The sequence below is a fragment of the Amia ocellicauda genome, chromosome 7 (assembly GCF_036373705.1).
Source record: "Amia ocellicauda isolate fAmiCal2 chromosome 7, fAmiCal2.hap1, whole genome shotgun sequence".
In the NCBI taxonomy this organism is placed as follows: domain Eukaryota; kingdom Metazoa; phylum Chordata; class Actinopteri; order Amiiformes; family Amiidae; genus Amia; species Amia ocellicauda.
Window position 1 is genome coordinate 29,139,463 of NC_089856.1, and position 27,021 is coordinate 29,166,483.

General features: G+C 40.9%; 1 protein-coding gene across 2 annotated transcripts; it reads left to right on the forward strand.

Moving 5' to 3' along the window:
- Positions 1-3,622: 3,622 nt before the first annotated feature.
- Positions 3,623-25,548, forward strand: fam131ab (family with sequence similarity 131 member Ab). Of its 2 annotated transcripts, none has more exons than XM_066709049.1 (5): positions 3,623-4,156; positions 17,451-17,541; positions 19,024-19,206; positions 21,132-21,269; positions 24,100-25,548. In XM_066709049.1, the coding sequence occupies exons 2-5, from the start codon at positions 17,472-17,474 to the stop codon at positions 24,618-24,620; spliced, it is 912 nt and encodes a 303-aa protein (XP_066565146.1). In that variant the 5' UTR covers positions 3,623-4,156; positions 17,451-17,471; the 3' UTR covers positions 24,621-25,548. The 2 variants fall into 2 exon arrangements, with proteins under 2 accessions (XP_066565146.1, XP_066565147.1); XM_066709050.1 differs by lacking the exon at positions 3,623-4,156 and adding an exon at positions 10,286-10,352.
- Positions 25,549-27,021: the final 1,473 nt, after the last annotated feature.

Sequence of the window (27,021 nt, forward strand, 5' to 3'; positions counted from 1 at the left end):
CTTTAGGCCCCTTAGTGCCAATTGGGCATCGTTTAAATGCCACGGCCTACCTGAGCATTGTTTCTGACCATGTCCATCCCTTTATGACCACCATGTACCCATCCTCTGATGGCTACTTCCAGCAGGATAATGCACCATGTCACAAAGGTCGAATCATTTCAAATTGGTTTCTTGAACATGACAATGAGTTCACTGTAGTAAACTGGCCCCCACAGTCACCAGATCTCAACCCAACAGAGCATCTTTGGGATGTGGTGGAACGGGAGCTTCGTGCCCTGGATGTGCATCCCACAAATCTCCATCAACTGCAAGATGCTATCCTATCAATATGGGCCAACATTTCTAAAGAATGCTTTCAGCACCTTGTTGAATCAATGCCACGTAGAATTAAGGCAGTTCTGAAGGCGAAAGGGGGTCAAACACAGTATTAGTATGGTGTTCCTAATAATCCTTTAGGTGAGTGTATATTGCACATTTAGTTCATATGCTTATTAGATCAGCAAAAAGATTACAAAAATAAATAGCAATACAAGCACAGACTACTTAATGTAAGGGCTGCGGTATTACACAAATTGTGCCTTCAGATATTTGCTTCTCTGAGAAATAAATGTCCTATATATAGGCCAACTTGATGTCTTCTAGCCATCAAACCTAAAAAATCCCTGAAACTCGCAGTGGCACAATTGTTTGATTGTTTATGGAAAATGAGTAGCTTATGTAAGAGAAGTGAAGAAACATATTTTTCCTCATGTCGGAGCATCCCATGCGCTGCTAAATTGGAGCAGTTCTACCTATGTCCTCTAAATGCAGAAACGAAAGGTGGCGCTGCAACACAGTCTCGTCGTTTCAGTTTGCACAGAAATCCAAATGGTGACGTTAGACAATTTGAATCTAGCATTGTGGAATAAAGGTATGAAGCAAAGAAAGAAATATGCAATGTGGAAAAAATTACTTCGTTGTTTCTGCAGTGACTTGTTTGATATTTTTTTAAATATATATATGTATTGTGATCAAACCTGTTTTATCCCAATTTGTGTTTTACAAGGATCTTTAGATAGTCAAAGGCCAGAAACTTGCGAAATACGTTCGCTTGCACCCGTTAAGGAAATATTTGGTCCAATGATCAGCTAGAAACAAATATATAGACTCCTACAAGCAGACTAATACAATTTCCCGCTAGAGCTTCTACGCGACCCACAAGAGCAGTCTGACCTGTTAACATGAACGCATCGCCTTGACTTGACAAAATCATCTGCTCTTTTCCACTAAGAAACGTTTCGCATGGATGCTGTCTCTGGCTTTTCTAAACAACCTGTGATTGTTTTCCGGAAAGAGAAGGGCAGTGGTAGTATACCGCAGTGCACGGTATAATTAAATCCATCGAAAGCACGTTACCTGCTGGCATTATTATAATTCACCTAATGCAGCCATTAAACCTGCAGGCAACACTTCCATCTGCTTTTGGGATTGTGTGTGTATAAGACTCAGAACTGTACCCCCATTAAACACACACACACGTCCTCCCCGTATGTTGTGTTTTAAAGTTCCCTCAAGATCGAACTCATTTTGCGCATAATACGGATACATTGTACCTGACAAACACTAGTCCTGCATCTGATATGTGATTGTGATGTATGTTATATGATGATGATGATACTGCGACTAATCCTACTAATACATACATACATACATACATGAACAGATACATAAAATCAAAGATCTGTATGGAACTATGGAGCCACCTGAAGTGTTTAAAAATCAAAGCACATTTTCCAGGTGAAGGTGGGGGTTAAACATGCGTTTTTTCTTGTTGAGATGCGCGTAGAGGTTTCGGCGGATGCCGTATCGCAGTCGCTGGTTATGCCCGCTGCTCTCCTAGGTTCTGAGCCCGATACAGAAAACAAGCTTGGGTTCTCTGTGTCCGGAGTCATATTTTTAAGTTGAGCGACGCAGGTCATTGTATCTCTTTATTTTATTTTGTTTTTATTGAGTGCCCACTCAATGATTTATATAAAGAAACTGATTATTTTAGTGTACGTAGGCTAATCGTTTTCCTCCAGCTGTCGCCATCCCACGGTTTCACTTGGTTTCCGATTCAAAAACATAAAGCTCCCTTCCAGTGTCCAAAACAGTTAGTGTTTAGGTTGTTGGCAGATGTTCTGTTTTGCCAATCAACACGAAACAGGATTTCACGCGTCACTATTTATTGGTGTAATAGCTGTACGTCTAAAGACGGTTTGCTTACACAATATAATGCATGTAGTGGTTATGGGGAGGGGGGCGGTATGTTACAGTGTTTAGATTAATTTCGCAGGTTAAAGTTATTTTGTTTAAGTGGTATATGACACGAACTCAAAACGTATTCTATAGAAAAAATACATTCCTTTCAATGATGACTCAATAACGGAGACTTTAGTTTAGTGGTGTATCTTTCTTTCAGGTTGAAAATGAATGTTTAATTTTAGTTACAAGATGCAGGAACTTTGGAATAAAATAACTTTCATATATGTCCATTGCGAATACTTTAAGTGCTAAGTCAATGCTATACAGTTATCTATTAAACCCGTATGAACATTGCATACGTTAAATCACATATATAACCTTGAAACACCGGTTTGTAAGGGAATTGAATTGAGGGCATTTAAATTTCAATTGCATAACTGTGAAGCAGAAAAGTCTAAAGCAGAAATAAGAACAATTATTTCTAGAGTTAAGAATGCAATCGCACAGCGAGATTAAGGCAAGACGTGTAGGATCTGACAACTGATAATTAATTTTGAACTTTGTGTTATACAAGACAGTACAATATAGCATTTAGTGAATCGCTCTGTTATTAATCACTAAGACACCCACAGTCTCAAAAAAGGTTCAGAAATAAAGGGAAGTGTCACTATTTTATATCCCTTTGTCAACGTGGCTTTTATGAGTATAATATCTGAAGGTTATCTATATATGTATAAAGGGTACAATCCATATATATCAGATAAATAAATAGTTACATACATATGGATGTTATGAACCGGTTTATTGCATTGGATTATTGTAATTAGGAAGCACATAAGCCCACAACATAAATTACACTTAAAAAACAGTGATGTAAACAAGAAATTAACCTTTTCATAAGTAGAAGAAGATCGCATTTTACGCATGTTTTTCCTGCGTAGGTTTTTTCCTGATCGCAAATTATACTGCCCATACAAATGAATCACTATTTGAACTTTATTGAAAGGTATCTGGAAAACAACAACAAAAGATGAGACCCTTACAGCGTTCTTCACAGGTGAAAGCAGTCTGGTATTTCGCATCTAAGCGTTAGAACTATAATATAATATCCAGAGAATCAGATAAAGAATTTAGTTTTAGGATAACTTCATAAAAGTCTTAGCAGGTTTTCATCGTTGATACGAAAACAGCACACGGACAGATAACACTAACAACAAAGCTCGCATTCTGTACCTCGCAAGGGTCTGTTTTTATTTTTCTCCCTCTTTCCTTCCCTCCCTCGCCCCCTTCAGCAAGGGGCAGGGCAAGGGAGTGACTGTGGCCAATCAGAGGCTGCTATGTTCTCAGTAAAAATCCTCATCCTGATTTATAAGCCGTTTCCCATGGCTTTGGACTGAAGCACAGCGCGCTTAGCTCCTTCGCAAAACACCAGCTATTGTAGCTGTAACTCGGGGGGAAATCCGAGGAGAGACCCCGGGTTGGTGTGGGGTTTACTGGCGTCTTTCAAAGGACAGGAGCGCTGACCACAGAGCGCGGCCGCCAATGCTGCTGAACCCGTCTCTGCAGGCGCTGTCCGTCAGCCGTGGTGCTGAAACCACCGCACCGACCCTTCCCAGAGTGACGTAGCTGCCAAGCGTGGGGGCCGCAACTTACCACTCCAGGCAAGACACGAAAGAGGTTAGCGGTGAAAGAAAGAAAGCCAGCAAAGAAAGGACAGAAAAGACGCAGCACGGGTAAAAGTCTGACGCCGAAGCCAAACAAAAAGGAAAGAGACTGACTGGACTTATTAAACCCGTCTTCTTCTGCCTCTGTCTCTTCCCGTCTGCCGCGCCGTTCTTCTCTTCAGAACTCGCAAGAGGATCTAGGAGAGAGAGAGAAAAAGAAAGAGAGACAGAGAGAGAGAGAGAGAGAGAAAGACAACAAAGTCCATGAGGTACGCTGGGATATGTTTCCAGTCTGGAAAAAAGGTTAATTTTCCCAACTAAAAAAAAAAAAAAAAAAAAAAAAAATCAAATAAAAAAAAAATCCATCTGATAATGGGCTGTATTGGCTCGAAAACGCCTATTGGTAAGATTTATATTGTTTTTGTTTAAATTTGCAGACACGGTAGATGGTTGTGTCCCTTCTGAGGTACGCCGTGTTGTGCAGTTTGAGTGCAGATGTGTCTTTCGGGAGCTCGCCGGGTCTCGGCGCAGTTGTTGGGTTATTGCGCGCACACAGACACCCGGTCGCACACGCTCTTGCTTCCCTGCGGGACTCTGAGCAAATCCAGTTGCGACAGTGTGTGAAACAATGATCTGGTACCGCGAGAGGCGGCTGTAGCTTTTAACAGACGGGAGGTTAAAAAGCCTCGGCGCTGCTGGTGCCGGCAGCCGGAGTCTGCCATCGGAGTGTCTGCGGGTTTCGGGGGTTAAGCAGTGCAAGATGATCTCCACGCTTTTATTGATAGCGGATGAGCGTACGGCTGAAGTGCAGTTTCAGCATTAATCGAGGCTGAGCCGTGGAGACCCAGAGATATCGTGTTTGTTCTCAGCGCTCGCCGTGTGCGATGCTTTTAACTGCATTAACCCAATTTAACAAGGTAAGGCTGGGTAGCTGCATGTTAAAGCATTGCAGAATTTATTTTCATTCTTATTCTTATTATGAATGTACGTGTTTGTACACTTACGTACAAGCTCCATTATTATTATTATTATTATTATTATTATTATTATTATTATTATTATTATTATTATTATTGTGTTGCAATTACTTTTACTTTTAAGTTGATTAGTGAAACAAGGGTTTCCTACACCCCTAGTGTGGAGTAAATCACGGCTGATTGTTATGCAGCTGTAGTTTTCTGTTGCCAAGATACAAACACCTCTCGCCGTTTCCCCAACCCGCTCGATGTATTCCTATATCTCTTTATCATTATAATAACTATTATTTTTTTCTTTCGTGTCCATTACCTTTTTGTTAACATAGTCGTGTCCATGCTACGTCGGCTCGTTGTCTTGTATCAGACAACATATAACCCACCCCGCCGTACGAAGGTAATTCATTTGTAATCTGAGTACTGTATTTATATAGTAAAGCTGTAAATTAACCTCCACGTCACCTGACAGAATTACAGACAATATACCCTCCCCTCCCCTGCCCAAACAAAACAAAACCAAGCAAGAAAACAAGGAAAACAAATGCAAATCAAAATCAAAAAACAAAAACACAACCACTCTCTCCTAACAATTTCCTCCTCAGCCCTTTAATTATAAATAACTTATTAGACTGCTGCTAGAAGATGCGGCGTAGAAGCAACAAAAGTATACATTGTTTGACCTTGATGCCCCGATCTCATTCTCTTAGATAACATGTATTGTTTTTTTGCGACTTTAATCACAGTACACAAAGAGTTAAAATTAACACCGATGAGTTTGACCTAGTCTACACTAAGATAAAAGCATGCTTCCAATGCATTCCGCGCCGGTTACACTTCCAATAAAGAGAAACGTATTGCCCTGGCATTCCACATAAACCAAAATAGCAATGTATGAACATTGTTGTTGTTGTTGTTTTTAACATAATATCTTATTTTTTTCAGAGACTGCAATTCAAATATTCTATATATACACACATTTTGTTTGTGCATGCGTTTGCATTTTGCGTAGCATGGAAATGTGCACTTAATAAGAAGAGACGGTCACAAAAGAGTGTATTAACAACAGTATTGTATCCTTTGCAATGAGTAAATATTATGTAGACCACCTGAAAGGCCCAACGTTTTCTGCACTAACACTGAAAGTAAAAGAACTTGACATAGATAGCATATTATGTTTGATTATTAACTACACGCAACACAAACCATAAATAAACCAGCAACCTAAGAAAACATTCAAAATTATCCCTGCAAAAAAAAAAAAAAAAAAAAAAAAAACTTTAACAAACGAAGAATGTGAAGCACCATCGCTCTGTGCATTTGGAAAGTTTCTCTTCATAACTGTGTTAGTTGTGTAAAACACGTCATTCGTATTATTATTAAGACTGATATCAGTAGTAAACGTTTGGATTACTCCACAAAAAGCAAGCATCTCTGTTGACATCATAAGTGTGATTAAAAAAACTTATAAAAATAATACACACCTGCAAAAAGCTCATGAAGAATATGTGAATCTCCTTTAAGAATCAAAATTACTGTTGCTAGGTGTATATATACCATTTGAAAAGTACTGTAGATTTACACTTCAATACACACGAGTTAGTTCTGCTGATCTTAGCTGATGCAGTATTTTTTTGTGGTCTGTGACAGCCAGGCTGGCGGTGGTGTAAGTTACACACTTCTAAAACAGTCTCCAATCCTGTTAGCATCTTAGCTTGACCCAATTAGTATTATTATTTTTCTGAACCTCGGAGTTAGAAACGAGGTGGAGGGGAGTTGGTGTGGTGTGGTGTGGTGTGGTGTGGTGTGGTGTGGTGTGGTGTGGTGTGGTGTGGTGTGGTGTGGTGTGGTGTGGTGTGGTGTGGTGTGGTGTGGTGTGGTGTGGTGTGGTGTGGTGTGGTGGGGTGGGGTGGGGTGGGGTGGGGTGGGGTGGGGTGGGGTGGGGTGGGGTGGGGTGGGGTGGGGTGGGGGTGCTATTGCCATAAAAACGACCGTACCGGTCAACTAACGAACAAGCTAACAAGCTAACGAAGCGTGTGTTGCAAAGCAAAACGGTTAAAGAAAAATATGACTGAAGACACAATTAAAAATGAAGTAAAACCAATTCCCACACCACCACGCATCCCAGTCTTGAAGTTCTGCTGCAACACACAAAAGTGTCTTGATTAACAGCGTGAAACTTAAGACTGATGTATGTTTTAATGGAGACAACTTGAACTCAAGGCAGAGAAAGGAAAGCATCGCCGCGCCGCTGTAACTGGATGCTCTGCTGTCGTGGAGCAGCGGCCCCGGTGCCGGGACACCGAGTTTGTGGCTATTAAACGGTGCCTCGGGCTACAGAGGTAGCTGAACCCTGCAGATGCCAGAAAGGACATAGAAAACCATTGTACATTAGGTCTATATTTAAACTCTAAACAACCTCGAATGGATGTTTTCTGGTTTCCAGGAGTTCTCTACAATTCCCTGCCTATTTTTCTTTCTTTACCTTGCATTGGTTTGACGACATGCTTGTTTCACCTTCTCACCCTCTCTTAGGATCACACTTGTCCAAGCCTCGGTGCAGATGTATTTAAATGGTACACAGGAAGCTAACTATTACAAAGAAGACCGTACCTAATGGAGACTGTGTGCCATATACGCATATTTACTTCGCACATTTCTTTTACGTTACATACTTGTTGCTATAACAACAGAGGGAATTGTGATTAGGTTGTGCAGGCTGTCATAGGCGCGTTTTCATCATGCTCATGCAGCGGATATACGAGGCTTTCGTTTATTTGTTTATTTATTTTAATCAGAAGAAATCACATTCATTATTTAGAAGAACAATACCATTTAGAATAATAAAAGCGAATGCAATCATGGTATTTGACGAAAGGTAGAGAGAGTAGAGAATCATTAAGGTTTATTCATTATTGTTAGGATGGTTATTCTCATTATTATTGTTGTTGTTCTTGTTGTTGCTGTAATTAAAGGTTACACAAACAGAGTAATTAGTTCTTCTCTGTCGGATATACAGTTAGCTTTTGTAGACGTTTCTCACACAGGCTGTCAATACATAATAAAATATGGAAAATATTGAGCAGGCTAGGCAGTGGTCTAGATTTGGTATTTGTGTCAGTGATTTGCTAATTTGAAGCCGTACAGCCACAGCAGCAGATCGATGGGTTACCATGGCGACGTGGAAGTGCTGTGCGGGGCTCCGCGTGCGAGCCGTTCTAGAACACTGGCGCGCTGATTCCGCAGCGTTTAGCGCGGGGCAAACGCACAACAACAGCAACATGACAGCACAGCTCTCCCCAGCAGCCTCGACATCGTGTCGATATTGACTTTAAGCAAAACATAGTCCTGCGGCATACTTGGTTTGGACAGAGTCACGAAGCAGTCATTTATTCTTTTTCTTCTTTTTCTTCTTCTTTTTTTAATAAAGCCTTGTCGATAGGATATTGCCCTCACTTTCACATGCCTCTGTCCGATTCAAATACACAGAACATTAATTGCATGGTACGAAGAGATTCCTTGGTTTCTATTTATGAATCTTACGTGCTTTGGGATCATTTGAGACTACAAATCGTTTTATGAATGCAAAACATTCAATATTATGAGATTTATGAGTGCTAGGGTATCTGCAAAATGTATATGTCTGGACTCTTCAGATGGTAAGGAGACCACAATCTTCCAAGGTGTCAGGTTTTGCTTACCACTCTTACAAATAAACAATGAATACAAATTGATCTTAAGTATGTAATCTTTATATATAAAAAAGAAAAAACGAATGCAAAGTTTCCTGACCATGGGGTTAGATACTTCAGATTTAGTTGAGCAGCCAATGGTTTCTTCATGAGGGTTAGCAGCAGACTACTTGTCATTGCAGGCTGTCCACTAGATCTGTAATGATAATAAATATCAGTTGTAACTGTTATGGTGCCACCATATCCTTTGATTCAATGCCTCCCTTAAGACTTGCTTGCTATGATGTGATTGAGTCTTTGAGAGAACTAATGAACTGCTGGAGACATTTTTGAAAAGGAAGATCAACACACTCTAATTCACATGCTGTTCCTTGCTCGTCTTATTAAAAGTAAAGAAGAAAGAGGAACACAAGGAACACAAACTATTTTGTGGTCACTGGTACAAGGATGAAAATATGACATCCAGCAGTACCCATATCAATGTGGGGGCTTTGGATAAATGTCTAGTTGTGCACATTGATTTGACATTAGATGGCAAGCCAGACAGATAATTCCCCATGCTGTGTCTTTATGAGCAACATCTGTCACACATCGCAGTGCCCCTGAACTGTCCACCGGCACAAAACAACTGGATAATTCTATTAGCTTATTGGATTGTGTTTCAAAAATTCTAAACTGCTGGCGTCAGAGGTGCTTCAATTGAGGTTGCATATTGTATGATGTGGCCTACATTAGCCCATATGTATTGAAGTCTATCACATTTCAAAAGGCATGTGACAAGCAACCGTGCGGAGAGAGCTTGAAGAAGAATCACCATATGAAACCCATCACAATCCAGTCTTCTAATTATGATTATGTGCATGTTGCTAAAAAGGTGTCTGCAGCATTGGAGCCACCCAGCTTTCTGCAAGCAGTTAAGTATTTCATAAGGCAGGTAGAATGGGAAGTGCTCTGAGGGAATATCACTGTCTCTGGAGCTAGCTTGGGAAGCATGGGTGTCCCTTCGGCATTGCTATCCCCGCCCTGCATTGGAATGAGCAAATTGGGAAGACAGAATGTCCGGAGAGTCTGCACCTCCTGTCACTGTAACCCACCTGCACGGCATGGCATGACTGATCAACTTGCACTGGAGAACGCCAACCCCCCTCTGACCCTTCCCATGGTACCGCTCACATGGAATCAACCATCATCCATTAGGGGCAAAGCATTCTGTTTTGGAACTCAAAGATCTTTTGGGATATTTTTTGGGAAAAGCCTCATCAGCATGAACTGCCTAATGTAGATATCCTGGAGAAAATGTCCATATTCCACACTGGGGAGTTTTCAGATGCTGTCCAAAATTCATCTCAAAATGACGAGACTCTAGAGTCAAACTCTAAGCATTATTTGGTTTTGTGTTGAAACCGAGAAATAGATATTTAATGGTTTCCAATAGGAAACCCGATGCCACCCACTCCCCCAAATGAATAATATCAATAAACAGAAGAATTCTATTTACTGAATGTGTCCTGGACTAATGGAACTGGGCTACCATGGAAAGGCTGAGCATTTACTTTATTTATGTTTATTTTTTTATTTAGGAGGTGTCTCCTGGGGGAGGGGATTGTTTGAGGGTGGATTTTGAAAATGTGGTGGTTGAACTGCGTTGTCTCTCCCCCACAGTGTCAGTTGACAGTGCTTTGCGCGTGGACTGGAGCGCATCGAGCTCTTTCTCAGACCTCTCTCTCTTGGGGAACACAAGGACCTGTGTTACGCGAAGACTTTTACACCAGACATCCCTAGGCAGCCAGGACTACAATGAGGTGCTGATTTTACATTTGAGTCACTTGTCCCCTTCTTTATGTTCCTGGGTCCTGGTAGACCACTAAAACTTCACCTGCTGTCTGCTGCTAGGCCTCTACCGAGCAGCTGTTCCATTATTGTAATTGGGCTTTCTGGCTGTTGTGGACTGGGGATTAGACTTCACATAAAAGACAATGTTTTAAATCTCACTGATTACCTTGTTTAGTCATTGTCAGGCTATTACAAGTATGTAGAAATTGCTATAAATTAAAAAACGAGATAAGAACATTATGCAATATTTTGAAACGTGCAGTTTGGGTTTCAAAAAAACTTATTTTTGTGCTTAACAGGCAAAGTATAATGCTTTCTGAAACAAATGTACTTGGTCACACATTTAATGCAAACTTCCACTCTGCCAAAACTAAATTCAAAATTCTTACTCAGTCTTCTATGGCCCTTCAGTTGGTCCTTTTTTCCATAACCAGTCTGTTTTTAATGTGTAAGTTGCAAGTTGGGCTTGTACAAACTCAAGCTAATACTGATGAAATGCAGTTAGCATTCCCACGTCTTCCAAAACTGCAAGCAAAGCATCCATTGAGAAGGCAATACCTGATGTGGCGTGTCTCTTGCACACCTTCTGTGACACCTGACATCATAAAGCACAAGTTACTGAATAACTAAACCTGATAGTAGCTCACTCTAGAATTATTGATGAGCTGTGAGACACAAGCTGTGCAGCAGCAGAAAAAGACATTCAGATTAATTTCATTCTTAAAAACTTTTCCTGGTTGAATAATTACCTAATTAACCAAAGCTATCAGAGCCATTGACAAGTCATTCAGCTTTGGTAGCTCATTCAACTTTTACTAAATGTTCACAAGTTAGATTTCCAATTTTTCGCAAGTGATTAAAAGTAATTAGCAATTCATTTTTCATGTAATTTTCCAAATGAATCTCAATGGCATTGCCTATAATGGTCTTGCCTTCAACGAAATGCAATTAAGAAGTACCACTGTCAGACTCCGGACACTTCCTTATATGTCTACAGACATCTTAAATACTATTAGTTATGTACATATTTGTGTTTCTCTCACTTTAGTCAAAGTAATTTAATTTTAGATTACCAGTAGAGGGCATATAAATGTATGGTTATAACTTAATATTAAAAATGATAATCTGAAATACTTAGTAAGACGTGTATAATTTCACACCCCCTTCACAAAGTGTCTTCATATTTGTAAGGAAATATACCTATTTTACACTGTTCTGTAATGCTGGTAGACAAGGAACAAACTAACAAACACACAAACAAACAAACAAACAAACAAACAAATACATAAATAAATAGATAAATAAATAAATAAAAAGGCCTGACAGTCATATTATTCCACACAGGCAATCCGGGAACACTATTTAAAACTGTAAACAGATGCTTCATGTCACGAAATCATATTTTATGGCATAATTTTAGCTCAAAATAATGAATTTACAATTACCCCTCGCTGAGTGCTGCAAACGACAATAATGATATAATCAACCAGAAAAACTCGTTATGGCTCATCGGTGAAACTTGCGTATAAACCTTGTGAGCTGTTTATAGATCTGCTTAAAGCCCTTCCCTGAAACGTCAAAACACTGTCAGGTCTCATCACAGATTGTACTTCATTAAGCCCCACCAGCCATTATGATAGTATCTTTAGTGTAAAGTAAGGATTGGGCCTTTATACAATCAACCCTGTACGAATTCGGCACAGAACCACCATGGCAATGAACAGAGTGTTTATCTTTGATTTGGATGGATAGCACGCCGCGTTTTGTGAAATTTGTAAATTATAATTTTCATCTTCTTTCTGTGACTATTACTACCACCACCACTACTACTACTGCCACCACCACCACCACTACTACTACTACTACTACTACTACTACTACTACTACTATTAAAGCTAATAAAATGATCGAAATCCGAAGTGCGCCATAAAGCCAGTTCTGGAACTGTGCTCCTGGAAAGCTGTAGGGCCTTGTGGGTTTCCTTCTAATTGAGCTCCGAATAAATTAATTGCACCAGTTGTTTAATTAAAACAAATTAATGTTTTACAGCTATGTACTCGTTGACTGTTTTACATTTCTTAAAAACATACAGGATTCCGCTTCCCCAGGACCAGTACTGCTGAGCATTTATGTATTTATATATTTCCCCCAGTTATTTAAAGAATTGCGAGTTGCAATGCTAAATACTAGTCCGAAACCAGCGTTTGATTTCAAAACTTTATCAGCAAAAACATACACTATGTGTGCATGTCAAATAAAAAAATACGTCAATGGATCAAATGCTCAAATGACAAGATTAAACACAATGCGATACTTCCACTTGGGGTATTAACGCACCTAAGCTTTTTATTTTCAATTAATTAATTCCTTTTTTTTCTTTAGAAAATAAGATTCTTTGATCATATCCGAGGGGGTTCTGTGAAATATCCAGACGGTAGGCGAATTATCCTAATGAGGATCTTCAGTAAGAATATACAACAGGCCGTCCGGAGCTGCTTAAACAAATAGAGACATATGCTTTCTCACCACTTGGTGGCCACTTTAAAGTATATAGGATTAACTACCAAAGCACACAGACCTACTCTTTGTTTACACCTGCTATACAAGCCAGACACTGGGGCGTGCTACTCCCCTGCTTCCCATACTGAACAAGCGTTGCTTTGTGAGTCTCTTATAACTCAGCAATTGTACCTCGCAGATCTGTGCTGGTTTAAACTCTGAGGTAAACGTTAGAAGAGAGGAAAAGGAAGGAGAGGAGTGGAGGATGCGCCAGTGACCATCATATGTGCCGCATATTACGTCATCTGCAAATCACGCCGCGTATCCTGGGAGAAATCATTCCCTGGTGACGGGTTGCTATAGAAATCAGCTTCCACGGAAGTTGAGAGACACTGCGAGCGAAGACCAGGGCACAGCACAGCGCAGCGCAGCACAGCACAGTGCAGACCAGCACAGTGCAGACCAGGGCACAGCACAGCACAGTGCAGACCAGGGCACAGCACAGCACAGTGCAGACCAGGGCACAGCACAGCACAGCACAGCACAGCACAGCGCAGCGCAGACCAGGGCACAGCACAGCACAGCACAGCGCAGACCAGGGCACAGCACAGCACAGTGCAGACCAGGGCACAGCACAGCACAGCGCAGCGCAGACCAGGGCACAGCACAGCACAGCACAGCGCAGCACAGCACAGTGCAGACCAGCACAGTGCAGACCAGGGCACAGCACAGCACAGCACAGCGCAGCACAGACAGGACGAACAAGCGCCGGCTGGAGCGCTACGTGGCATGTTCGCCGGGAGGGATTGTGTTGGCGGCGTTTCTTCCATGGAAAGTCTGCTGTTTTCGCATCGAATCAGGGGCGTTGTCGAGGAAGAAGGACCTGGGGTACTTTTCAACATAATAAGTGTTTTTCTCTCAGTAAACCTTTGTATTACTTATATGATTTTCTCTTGCCGTGTAGTGTGAATCGTGTGTCATGGTTGCATGTTGCTTTGAAGTGGGAAAAGAACGTTCAAACAGCCGGGACTCTGAAGCCCTGGAGCTGTCCAAGTGCTGAAACCTGTGGGACGACTCTTGCCCTCTGATTGTCTCACTGTCTGTGCACTGCAGCTACTGTTCTTGTTTTGTGCTGAGGCGTCTCCTGTTTTCCTACATTTCTATGGGAATCTGAAACCTTGATAACAAGAACGGAGGAGATACGTTTGCAGTCCGACTTTTATTCCCCCAAATCCGTAGTGAAGAAAAGTGACGCCCTACTGTGATTGGCAGTGTTTAAATGTAGCACCCAACAACCACGTGGCCCCTGTTGTTCCTAAGGCACTAATGAAAATGATTTGTTTTGTGGGTCAGGTCTGCCTGTCTTGTCTGTCTATCTATCCAACCTCCGAACCTTTATATATAGGCCTATTTATATTATTATATTATTAGTTATTGTTTGGAACAGAGAAATGCAAAATACATTTACATCAAAATAATGGGTTTTAAAAAGAAACTCCGATCATGAAAGGCATTATCGTGTAAGGGAACCCGAAGCGTGTTTATATAACAGTAACTGTCTATCTGTCTATCTATCTATCACCATGTACAGTTTATTGTAATTGAGAAAGTGTGTTTAACTTGAAACCACAATATGTCGAGCAGCCTAGACTAAAAACGGTGCTATAGGCGACACTGTCATATGAACCGAGTAATGGCAGCTTCAGTACGTTTGCTCTGTTCATCAGACCGTGTCGTGTACGTTTTCTCCCGCGGGCCAGACTCCGTCTTTGTACTGGGTTGTTAGAAGACGTCATGTGTTTGTGGGGTTGTTGTGTGCTTTTCTCTTCGCCATCCATGACCACCTGCGGCAGAGCGAGCAGGGACACTGCATTCACATCAGCGAGGCCAGTTTTGCTTGAACTGTGTGTCTGACTTGGAGTCTGAATGGATTCAGTGCAGGAGATATGCTGCAGCAAATGTAAAACAATGGATTTTGTTTGGTCTTTTTTTTTAACAGATTTAACTTAAATCTGGTGTTTTTCCAGACTTAAGTAATACGTATAATTTTTGCCCACATTCATAAATATTTCTCTCTCTCTCTCTCTCTCTCTCTCTATATATATATATATATATATATATATATATATATATATAAAACTAAACTAAATCCTAAATCGCGGACTCACAATCTAAATATTTAGCTTATAAATATAATTGAAATATAATATATAGTTTCAATATATATTTCAATATTAAGATTAAGATCCGTCTCACAAAATAACATTTAAATCTTAAATCTGGGTTGTGCAAAATAAATACTGAGCCAACTTGCAAATGAGTCCTGTTGTACATCATTCTTGGAGCGGTGGAGTCGAGGAATGCAGGTGAGCTCTGTAAATGAAGGTAGCTGAAGAGTAGTGACAGCAAGTCTAATATTTTTATTTTTCTATTATTACATTAACGTTCTCATATTGTTTTATTAAGCATATAACATTCTAAATGAAACATGATTCTAAGAATCTCAGAATCTTTCATAATTCTGAGTGTTTCAGTCACTGGATTCCGCGAGTATGCTACAATACTTCATATTACAACTATGAACCATTCCACAACCCCTGTTTACTGGTTCAGTGGACCAGTGAACTATTATGAGTTTTGTTTGGAAATTGGCTGTGGGATTGTGGGCCAGTATGCAAAAGGAGAAAAAAGTGTATACTTACACCCTGTGTCAGACTGGGCCTCTGGTCACTCTGGCCACATATAAGACCCATTCTACGGCTGTAGCCCTGTGATTGATTTATTGAGGTTTTACTGTACTACTGTTGCTTTTCTGAGCCTGTCTATCACTGACTGGATCACTGACTGCTAGGTCTACTGAGTGCTTCTCAAAAACACAATTAGACAACTTTAATACCCGTGTCATTGCATGAAAACACAGCTGAGATTATAGAGATCAGCTGCATTCCAGGCCTCCACTGGGTTGAGGAGTGTGATGCAATGGATGGGATGGAATTCAGCAGGACTCATTTGCATGTTAACCAAATATATATTTTTGAAAACCCAAATTTAATATGTAAGCTAAACATTATTACAAATCTAAATATTTAGTCTGTGGGTCTCATACTTAAGATGCAAACTAAATATTTACTCCAAAGCATTTTTTTGTGAGTTCCAGACTTAAGACTTCAGTTAAGTATTTATTTCAAAGCTAAATATTTAGTTAAGTTAAACATTTATTTAAACTGCATTTTTTTTTTCAAAACAGAGATTTAGCCTTTATTTTAATAATTGAAATATGTGGGAAAAAATAAGCTTATTTATGTTTTAAATCTGTGAAAAAATACATATATGTAAAAAAATAGGCATGGTTGTACATTTGGCACCTCATAAGATGCCAAACAGGCTTAGTTTTCTGCAGCATGACTAACCTAGATACCAAACCATGATCAGTGCTATTTCCATCACCAATTTAATGACTTCATATATGTGAAATGTTTTGTTTGGGGACATAACAACATCTATTAAATTGCCCAGTAAACTTCACCAGATGTGTACCCATGCTTTCACTAATATATTATACTATTCATGGTTTTAATAATTAACTGGTCCATAATAAGACAAGGCTGTTTCCTAGTAAACAGGACACAATATAAAGCCCAGGAGCAACTTGATAGCTCTCTCAGAAAAACCCTGGCGACAGTGTTATTCCTGCCATTGCTTTCCGAGACATGCCTGGCAGGACTATTTGTTGAGGCCTCATGCCACCCATGCTAACACGCTCACATCCCTAACAGTCTCCTGCCTCTGTTGTTGCTTGGTGTAACAGCTGGCATACTGCTTATTACTGCACCTGATACGTGCCCAACCCAACCTACACCGGCAGACTCTTTGGTGGCTAAATTCGGTTGCTCTGCTGCAGTGTGGTCCTTATTATTTTGACTTTGCCTATACTGTGGAGTCTTCCAGTTTCAAAACGTACACTAATCCCCCTGTGCCGGTTTGATATTTCCATAAATTCAGTCCACTCCACTCCTTGGTCACTGGCACTCACCATTGACAGTTACGGCTGCAGCATTTGAAGTTTTTAAAAGGACCTGCAGTAAATGAGTGGAGTTCTGGCAGGAAGCCCAACACACACTTATCCCATTCCCACCTGAGTTTAAGATGCCAGAAAAGCTGGATATAGCTTTACTTTTCCTGAAATTAAACAGGGGTGGGCCATTCTCGAGAGCTAGTTTCTTGAACTGCAGTTTTTAATGATCCAAAGACATTCAACTGATACAGAAAATGAGCAAAAAATAAAACAAATACTAGACTGTTGCATGCTATGGCTTAATCTAATACCATCAACAAATCAGTGGCTTACATAAATAAAATAATATATTGTCCTAGCTTTAGCTTTAACTAGTCTTTAACATAATCAATTTAATTTACTGTGTACATCTATCCATTTACCTACCGGTCACTAATTACTTTAAATATCCCTCAATCTTCCCTCCCAGTTTCCCTTTTAATGGAGTTCTGCATGGTGTGTTTAATTTGCAGGGGGGGTGACTGCAATTTTGTTCCTCTGTTGTGTTTTGCAGGTAAATGAAGACACTACCGACATGTTGCCAAAATCAAGAAGAGCTCTCACCATTCAGGAGATCGCAGCCCTGGCCAGGTCTTCGTTACATGGTAAGGGGACCCCTGTCCTGCCACATAGTTTTATTACAACGTAACCTACAGTGTGACAGTAGATAGGTCTTAGGGAACTTATTATACACCTGCAGCAGCAATGACTGGGATTAGAATTGCATGTACATAAGTGCAAAAGAAAACAGCAAAACATTGTTATTCCTCTCACACTTTTTGTTAATGTACATCACATGAGGGGATACTTACATATTACCCCATGGTGATTTGCATGTTAAAGCAGTCTGACATTATACCAATGATGTACTAATGATTTGAGGGCAACACACAACACAGCTTACAACCAGCATCTGTTGTGTCTTGTATGCTTTGCCTGCATGATTGGAGCCTGATAACGTGCCCACCATGAAATAAACTTCACTGTAACCGGGTGATAATAAAGAGATCACTGCCAGCTCTGTGAACGTTATTTTCCTGAAACTATTGAATGGCTTGGTATTAGTCCATTGCAGCCCATTACAATTGTGTTTTATGTCGTATTCTTGAGTTATTTGATTTTAAATGGAGAAAGGAAAGCTGACATAAAGTTAGTATCAGCGATGCAGAAAAGAAAAAAGAAACCATTTCCTCCAGGTGAAGGAAAAAAAGAAGACAATTAAATGCTGTTTTGAATCCAATTAGTCTTCAATACAGCCCACAGCAGAGTTTATATAGAGCAGTAAATAGATCTGGGAGCTTTGATGTGTTAAAGAAAGGTATTAGCTGTGAGCTCTCCGCCATTTTCCGAAAGCCCTGTAAATTATTGAGCAGTACACCTAATTTGCTGCCTCTCACTGGCTTCACCCCGTGTCACTGTGATGAAGTTTCTTCTTTCTATTTTTTTGGCATATTTAAATTGCGGAAATAGGCATTGCAAATTAAATTTCTAATTGTTTATAACCTGGTAATATCTTAACAGGGCATTAATAGTGTCATTAACCTGGAAGTAACTAACCTGTGCTCTGGATGCAATGTGTAGATTGTTTTCATGTATAAAATCTCTCTGTGTGTTTTGTTTAAATAGATTTATAAAAGTGTTATTTGCAAATTCTACTCATTGTTTGCTGGGAACCTATTAATCTGCAGTATTTTCAGTAGGAGTGGTTTAAATCCTCCATGCAATGCCTTGGCCCTTCCTGTTTAAACTCACTGAGTGGATATTGCTCCTGTTCTAGTACATGGTTCTGAGCAGTGAATTGATTAACCATTGATTTGATTCAAGGCAATATGATTCAATGTGGACTGCTAGTACTAGTAAATGAAAGGCATCCATCTTTCTTTGTCCTGGTAACAGAAATCCTACCATATTCTTAAGGGGTTCATGATAGGTTACTGCTATAGTAGATCTTTGAGGTCAATAAAAACTGACACCTGTGTGGAGTTTTCCTAGTTTAATATTTCTACACCTTAGCAAAAAGTCTTAGAGCTGCCCTGATTGCCAGTGGGCAGTGTGTCTGAAGCCAGATGTGTTGTTTCTCGGTGCAGGCATCTCCCAGGTGGTGAAAGACCATGTGACAAAGCCCACGGCGATGGCGCAGGGCCGGGTCGCACACCTGATCGAGTGGAAGGGCTGGTGTAAGCCCACCGACTCCCCTACCGCCCTGGAGTCAGACTTCAACTCTTACTCAGACCTCACTGAAGGGGAGCAGGAAGCGCGATTCGCTGCAGGTATCGTCTCCCCTCTCTGTCACACCTGTTGAACTATTGCTGTGCTATGAAGACTGCCCAAAAATATATGAAGAACACATTGCTACTACTAAAATTAATTCCTATATTGAAGGCAAGACTTCCAAAAATACCAGAGTGGACAGCCAGTCGTGAAAAGGAACAGGACCACAAGCAAAGCAAAAGAAAACCTTGCTACATTGTACTTTTTTATTCTTGTACTTAGTCCCTACTCTGCCAACATTGTGTGCGTCACTGAGGTGTCAGTTGAATCCTCACATGGTGAATTCCCCAGTGCCAATCCCCAGGGTTCATTTGCACTGTAGATGTATGATTACATGACTGGGTTGGTTTGCTGTATTTCTACTGGGCTCTGTTGAACTGTGCTCTCCACTGTTCACAAAAATAAGAGATGAAGAAAAGTTGCAAAACAGGGCAGGCCACTCAGCCCATCATTCTCATCCTACTGTTAGTACCTTATCGATCAGCCAGCCTAACAAAGCTCTTCCCAGAAGGAGCCCAGAGAATTACCGTCTGCAGCAGGGCAGGATAATTTGATTTGCTCTGGACAAGGTGTTCAGCTGAACCAGGAGATAGAAAATCAGACTTCACACTTATTACACCCAACACTGTGCTGGCTATCTCCTTACTTTAAGTGTATAATGTACGATCAGATTACGAGATACACGCACTTCAAATGCATGTCTACTTTTATTAGTCATTAAATTGTTATAATACACACACACAAACACACATATACACTGTATGTGTAGTGCATCGGATGTAAGTCAAATTAGGGAATTGTGCATTTGTGCATTACATGCTGCTCAAGTGAAAAGATGTGTGAAAACATCACCATGGCTTTGGTTTAAAGAAAGAGTGAATAAAATAAGCGAGTGAGTAAATGGATGGCCTTCTTTAATAGTAGCACAGCCAGATAATGAGACATTCCAGGCTTCAGTCACCCCTGTCTGTTTCTTAGCCTCACATAAGCTTGGCCTCCATACTCTCTGGTTGTTTTTTTTCATCTTAAAATCCACCCTTCCTCAGTCATGTAGATGGCCACAGAAGCACAGTAAGTTTAATGCTAGATTAGTACTCCTTTGCAGTCATTTCTCCAGTTCAGAGCTACATGTGAAATCAAGATGAAAGACAGTCGTCACTCTAAAATTAGCTCCAATCAGGTCTTATTGTGCTGGCACAGAATGTTTCCGAACCCAGCTACGTTTTTTCTTCTTTCTTTTACAATAGTACATTCAAGACGTCCTAGATCAAAGGCATAGACTCAAGCAGCTGGCAGGTCATAACTATTAATGCGAGACCTTCATCGGCAGTAATATGTTCACATTTGCGATGTGTCGTGAACGTCTGAGAAAAGCAAGCATTTGGTAATGTCAGTCTGCGCAAAAGAGATGCGTTTGTACCAAATGTATCTTGTTTTTTACTGAATGGACTAATTGAACAGCGTTGTTATTTAGAGTCAAACATTCAAACATACATTCACTATAAAATCTACGCCTGCATGACAACATTCCAAAAACTCTAAAGATAAATAGCTGGATACTGATGTTTGGCATCGCTGGTGCCAATCCATTCAAAATTGTTCTTGTCCTTCGGGAACAGTTTGGAGAACATGCTCCATTATCTAGATCGTGTGGATGGAGGACCCTTGGTAACTGCCTTGTTGCCCTTCTATGGAATCCTCATGGAAGAATGTCCCATTGCTGCCCCCTCTCTAAGCCATCTCACCAGTCCTCCTGCTAGAGTCTCTCTTGTGATCTTCCTCAGAACAGAGATGGCATAAAAATATTCCCATATGTATGACTGAGGGTACCCATAATTTTCAGCCTGTTCTAATGACCTGTGCAAGTCAGATCTCATCTCTCACTCTCTCTCTATCTCTCTCTGTCCTGTCCTGGCTGTTTCAGGTGTGGCAGAGCAGTTTGCCATTGCCGAGGCGAAGCTGAGGGCCTGGTCGTCGGTGGATGGTGAGGATTCCAACGATGACTCGTACGATGAAGATTTTGGGCCAGCCAGTGAAACCTCCCCCACACTACAAAACACAGGTATGAATGCAAGCTCTGTACTTTCTCCTGCTGCTGGTAGTGTCCTGCTGGATGGAGAAACACTTTATAAAAAAACATTTTGAGGAGCAGTAGGTAGTGGCATGGAGGTAGCTGCATGGACTCTTCTGCAGGTTTTTCCTCTCTGCTGATGTACTTTTACAAACATTGGGGAAAAACCTGAAAGTTAAATTATTCACCCCAAAAAATAAAACACATATCAATTATGCAAAACGGTGCAGAAATCTCAACGCAGAGGAAATATATGTGAGGAAAACCTTTGTAAATCATTCAGCCTTTGTCACTCTATTAATAGTAAATATGTACTGATTTGTTTATTTATTTAGAAGCCCTCGTTTCAGACATGGCTCCTAAGGTCTTCAAAGACGCTGTTTAAAAAAGAAACAAAAATGGAAAAAGCATCCATCGACTCTGGAATGACTTGTGCATTATGACTCCAGTAGAAGGAAATTGCAGGTGGCTGTGCCAGGGGTCTCTGTGATGAAGTACAGACCACTCCGGAAAAGTGCTCTTTAAGTGGCATAAAAATGCAGCGTTTACATTTCATGAACAACAAAAATTACAAATGGAATTATTTGAGATTAGAAAAAAAAACAGTTATGAAAGGAGTAACAACATCAATAATGTGATGGTATAGCCAAGTGTTTACAAATGCCATTACAATGTGGTTCTGGCATCTTTCAAAATCTTTCCACCACCACCACATTGCATTACAGAACTGTAATAATGTCTAAGATAACTGATGCAATGCAAACTTTATTGTCGGACAATTACACAACAAAAACACACAACAGTTTACACACAGCATTAATAAATAACAGTTAGTATTAAATAATACTAAAATAATATTATAATATTAGATGGAAGCAGTAGATGAGATGGCAAGGGCATGATCAATCCATCCAGATATGGTGCATGTGCCATGGTAAATAAGAGATTGAACTGCAATACGCCTAATGTGGATTAATTTCGAGCAATTTTGCATTGAAGCCGCCTTCTTGCTGCTCTTTCTGGTATTGATAGGTGTGGACAAGCTGGTGACCTTTAGGGGACTGAAAATAGCCTGTTTTTTAAACCTTCCTACAATGGAAGTGTAAAAAAACCTTTTCTGAGCATTCATTCTCCAATTGGACCTCCACCCCTCTTCCCCGACAATGCCAAAAATAAACCCTAACAATGCAGCAATCTGGATGTGGATCTACATGCTCACATTGCAGATTAAATCGCCAACACAGCCGTACTCTCGCTCCTGGTTTTGTCTAATTACGTGAAACCCAGTTGACGTGCCTCTGATTCCTTGAGCTGTCAGTCTCACCCCCACCCCCCTCCGTCTGTGTATTGCTCTGCACAAGCCCAGTCAGCTTTGTGGATGTGAGCTCTCTGGGGAGGCAGTGTGCTGAGTGTTGCTGTGCTCGTGAAACAAGCGCACTGTCTCCACATCGCTGGGGTTTCACTGGGCTCCTGTGTCCCACTGCCCTAGATTCTTCCTCACAGCGGCAAAGCGTTGCTTGGCGTGGCACAATTTGATATTCCGGCTTTTATTCCACAGGTTTAATTAAATTACCTTAAGCAGACAAGCATGGAAGGAAAGGGCGTTAGTCTTGCAGTGTCTGTGCTGAGAAACCCAGCACAGATTCAGGCATATCACCCTGTTATCCCATCACCGTGGGAGATCTTGATTGTGATGTGTTTGATTTGTTAGATGGAGTCTGGCATCTTTACTCCAGGTCAGTTTCTGGTCTGTGTAGTCAGGTGAAAATGATCTGCCACTCTTCTCTTATAAAGCAGTCTTCTCTCCAAGTCAAAGAAGCAGGCAGTATTTTTTTTTGCTAAACAAAGTCAAGTGCTTGAGACAATGTTAAAATGGACATATGAAACTATTTTCTGATTTAAGAGACATTCATATATCTTAGTGTTTGCCTTTTCTTTTCATTAATGTTCATTTCAGCTTCTCTGCAAGAGGTGTTCAGGATACGTTTGAACTAGAATCTTTGAGTTTGCACCAGGTTTGCCCAACTTAAAGAAAATATTAAATTTGGTAGCAATTTACAATAGGTCTCATTAGTTACATTTTAATAACATAGTAAGTACTAAGTAAGTTATCTTAGTTACTCATAAGAACAGTGGAATTATGCATTTGTTAACATGTACTTAATGATTAAAAATGATTAACGGTATATGTAAGTAAACATTTGTCTGGCAAGGATGCCTTCGGCGCTATACCGAGCATCATAGGTGTAGGTTTACAGGGGGATACATCCCCCCCCAACATTGACAGCATCCCCCTCAATATTGACAGCATCCCTCCCAGTTCTGAAACGTAAGCTACGCCCCTGCCGGGCATGGTCCACATCTTACACGTTAAGTACATGTTAACAAATGCTTAATTACACTGTTCTTATGAGTAACTAAGATGTAGTTAATGAATACATACTATGTTAATACAATGTAATTAGGGAGACCTATTGTAAAGTGTTACCTAACTTTTTTATATATATATTTTAATTTAAAGGGCAATAAGTCCTGTACTAAGATTTTTAACCAGACAAATATACACTTTTTTTTTTCTTCTTTTCCTTTGTTTCCACCATGGCTCACAATTTAAATATTGGCACTATCTGTGTAATGAGAATAGATTTTATCCTCCTGTGCTTCATAAAGGGCTTTCCCATGAGTTGATTGGCAGCCCATTACTTTTTAGCATCGGCAATGAGATTTATGATTCTTCTTTGCTGTTGTTGCATAGGCTGAAGTTAAATACAGCCCTTATCTGTGTCAAGAATACTGATATCCTTTTGTCATCTGCCCACAGACCCTGTGGCCCCTTTCCCTCACTACCTGCGGGACATACTGCATAGCCATGTGTGTCAGCAGAGGAGCTCGCGGCCGGGGTCGTGCGAGCAGGAGAGCAGTGACCCCTCGCCCACTATCTCCCCGGACACGCTGTGCTCCAGCCTGTGCAGCCTAGAGGACCACCCCCTGCTCAAGGACTTGGGCTCGTCCCCTGCAGACCTGGCCGCCAAGATCCTGGGGGCCCTGCAGGGTGGTGAGGAGCTGCTGTCGCGGCTGCAGCGCAACGGAGAAAGTGCCTTCCGGAGCCTGGGACACATGGTCTGCGAGGACTCCTCATACTCCGTCTCCTACACCGAGTCCTGCTTCTCCCCCGAGGACGAGGAGGACCTGCCCTGCAAGGACTATGACTCAGTGTGCAAGGACGAGTATGGCTACCCAGGCCGGAGAAAGGTGTCCGATGTGGCCTCCTCAGGAGTGGTGTCCCTGGATGAGGAGGAGGAGGAGGAAGACGAGGGTGAGGCGGAGGAAGGGAACGAATGACTGTTCTCTCTTTTTTGGTTGTGGTTTACTCACCTCTCTTCTCCTCTCCTTTGCTCTCCTCCTCTTCGGAATATTTTTGGCATGCTTCACTTAAACCACCCCCTCTCCCCTCTGTCTCCTCCCTGCACACTCCTCTATCCCTCTTCTCTCCCTGCCTACATCCCTTCCTTTCCTACCCTGGCCCACCTTTTGCCTGGTATGATATGTCTCTGTATTTTCTTTTGTCTTGAGGCGTCCAAACAATCTTTCTGTCTCTACTTATTGGGTTCTGATTGACTCTGCTACACCTTTAGCACAGACTAATTGCCTGGGGGTTTGATGCAAAGGTCTAAGCACTTCACAGAGAAAAAAACTAAAAGAATCAGAAAAAAAAAATCTTTTGCATGATGTTGTAAGTGCTGAACTGAACTTGTGGGCTGATTTGTTCTTAAGCACGGTTCGTATCTCCAGCTGCAATGTCCCTCCCCTCTCCCCACCCTTCCAACTCCAACCCCCCTTCCCTTTCTCAAGAGCGTTTTCCATCTTAAACTCCACCACATTGCATCCTCGTCTCCCTGGCTCAAGAATCTATAGCATCTGAAAGGCATGGCTTTTTTTGCTGGGTATGCCAAAATATTAACCTTTCACTAAAGATTATAAGCAAATGCTGGAATGTTCTTAAACTGAAATTTTTAAAATATTTCTCACAAACAGATGTAAAAAAAGGATATGCTTTTATTGTACTAGTTTTATATCATTCAACATTATTATTATTATGATTATGATTATTACTATGATGATGCTTATTATTATTATTATTATTATTATTATTAAAATGATTATTATGATTATGATTATGATTATGGATAGGGTGGAAGCTAAGTTTTTCTTTTACAAAAATGAAACCCAATCGTGAGTGTCAAAAACAAAAGTTTTTTTTTTTTTTTTTTTTAAGTCAAGCTTCAATGACACAAGCATGTAGTTTGGTTTAGAAAGAAACAAGAAAGAAAAAACAGAAGCAGTAGTTTTCAGTGATGCAGTGAATTATAAGTGCATTACGTCTCAGATTTTCTATATTTTTGTATGCGTCGTCTTGCTCTTGATTTATTTTCTTTGTGAGGCGTTGCTGTCCAGTGGTTTGCACGAAGCTAATGTTGCCGTAGATATCTCCTTTCTTTGTTATCACTGTGTGATATGGTCTACAGGAAAAACTAACTAAAAAAAAAAAAAAATTGTAAAAAAAAACAAATGAAGAGGATACTGTGATATTGTTTGTTATTGTCACTGTCAAGTCCTTATTGAATGCAATTTTTTTTTCTGTTCTTTTCTTGTTTGTGCCTGATATAAGAAAAATGTCTGCTTCATTCTTAACTTCACAGCAGTCAGTAAGTCATAATTCCTTTCCCCGAGAATCTCTCTCCCCAGCTTCCTCCTCCGACTGCGAAAACATCTGCAGAAAGGAAGGGAACCAAGGCTAGATTTCACATGCAGTGACAAGCTCATGCCTGAGAAGAAGACAACGTGCTGGTGTGGACTTGTTTGCATGTGAAAACTGTTGTTTTTAAAGGACAAATTGAAACAAACAAACACAAAGAAAAAGGGTTTACCACTCGTGCTCAATTTGAAATGATCTTGCTTTTCTTTTTTTTTCTTCTAACAAAAAACAAAAGAAATGAGAACAATTTCTTACAGAGACTGTCCTTACTCAGGGAGTGTATCGAGGAGCTCCTGCTGTCAGCTTCATGTCGACTGGATTTGCTGTTTTGGAATAGTCTGCGCTGCTTTTTACAAGACAGAGTGCAAACTGAGCACCGTGTGACTGACATTGTGTTGGGAATGAAGGGCACAAGCTGCAGACTTGCTGGGGAGAGGAGAAGCGAGGGAGATCACCACAAGCCGGTACCAGCCTAGCTTCGATACTGCAATGCATTCCATGGTTCCTGTGTGCAAGCAGGTGAAGTAGGATTGAAGGTTACAGATCACCTGTGGTTGGTCACGGAACTCTGAAACAGGGGGTGGCTGAGAGAGAGGGGTTTTGACAGGGGAGGATCTGAGGCTCAGCAAACTCAAAATCCACAGGTGGATCGGATTGTCCCTGCTCCCCTTGAGCCCCTGCTGATGACCACTCCCATTCTCTTAAAAAAACCTCTTTGAACTGACTTTGCTCTCACTGTCATCCACATTGCTGAAAGCAGAACATGGGATTCCAGTTGACTTTCCCAATCCTAGCATGATCTCCCAATCCCAGCATGGGGACGCAGAAGATTCAGGATGGGGACATCCATCCATCATCTTCTGGACACTGACTGATATTCCAAACAGCCAGGACAGGCAAGGTCAGAGCAGCTCTAAGGACTATGACACAGATGTATTTTCCCTTTAAAAACAACATACCTAAGTGTTGCATCACAAAGTCCCAAGC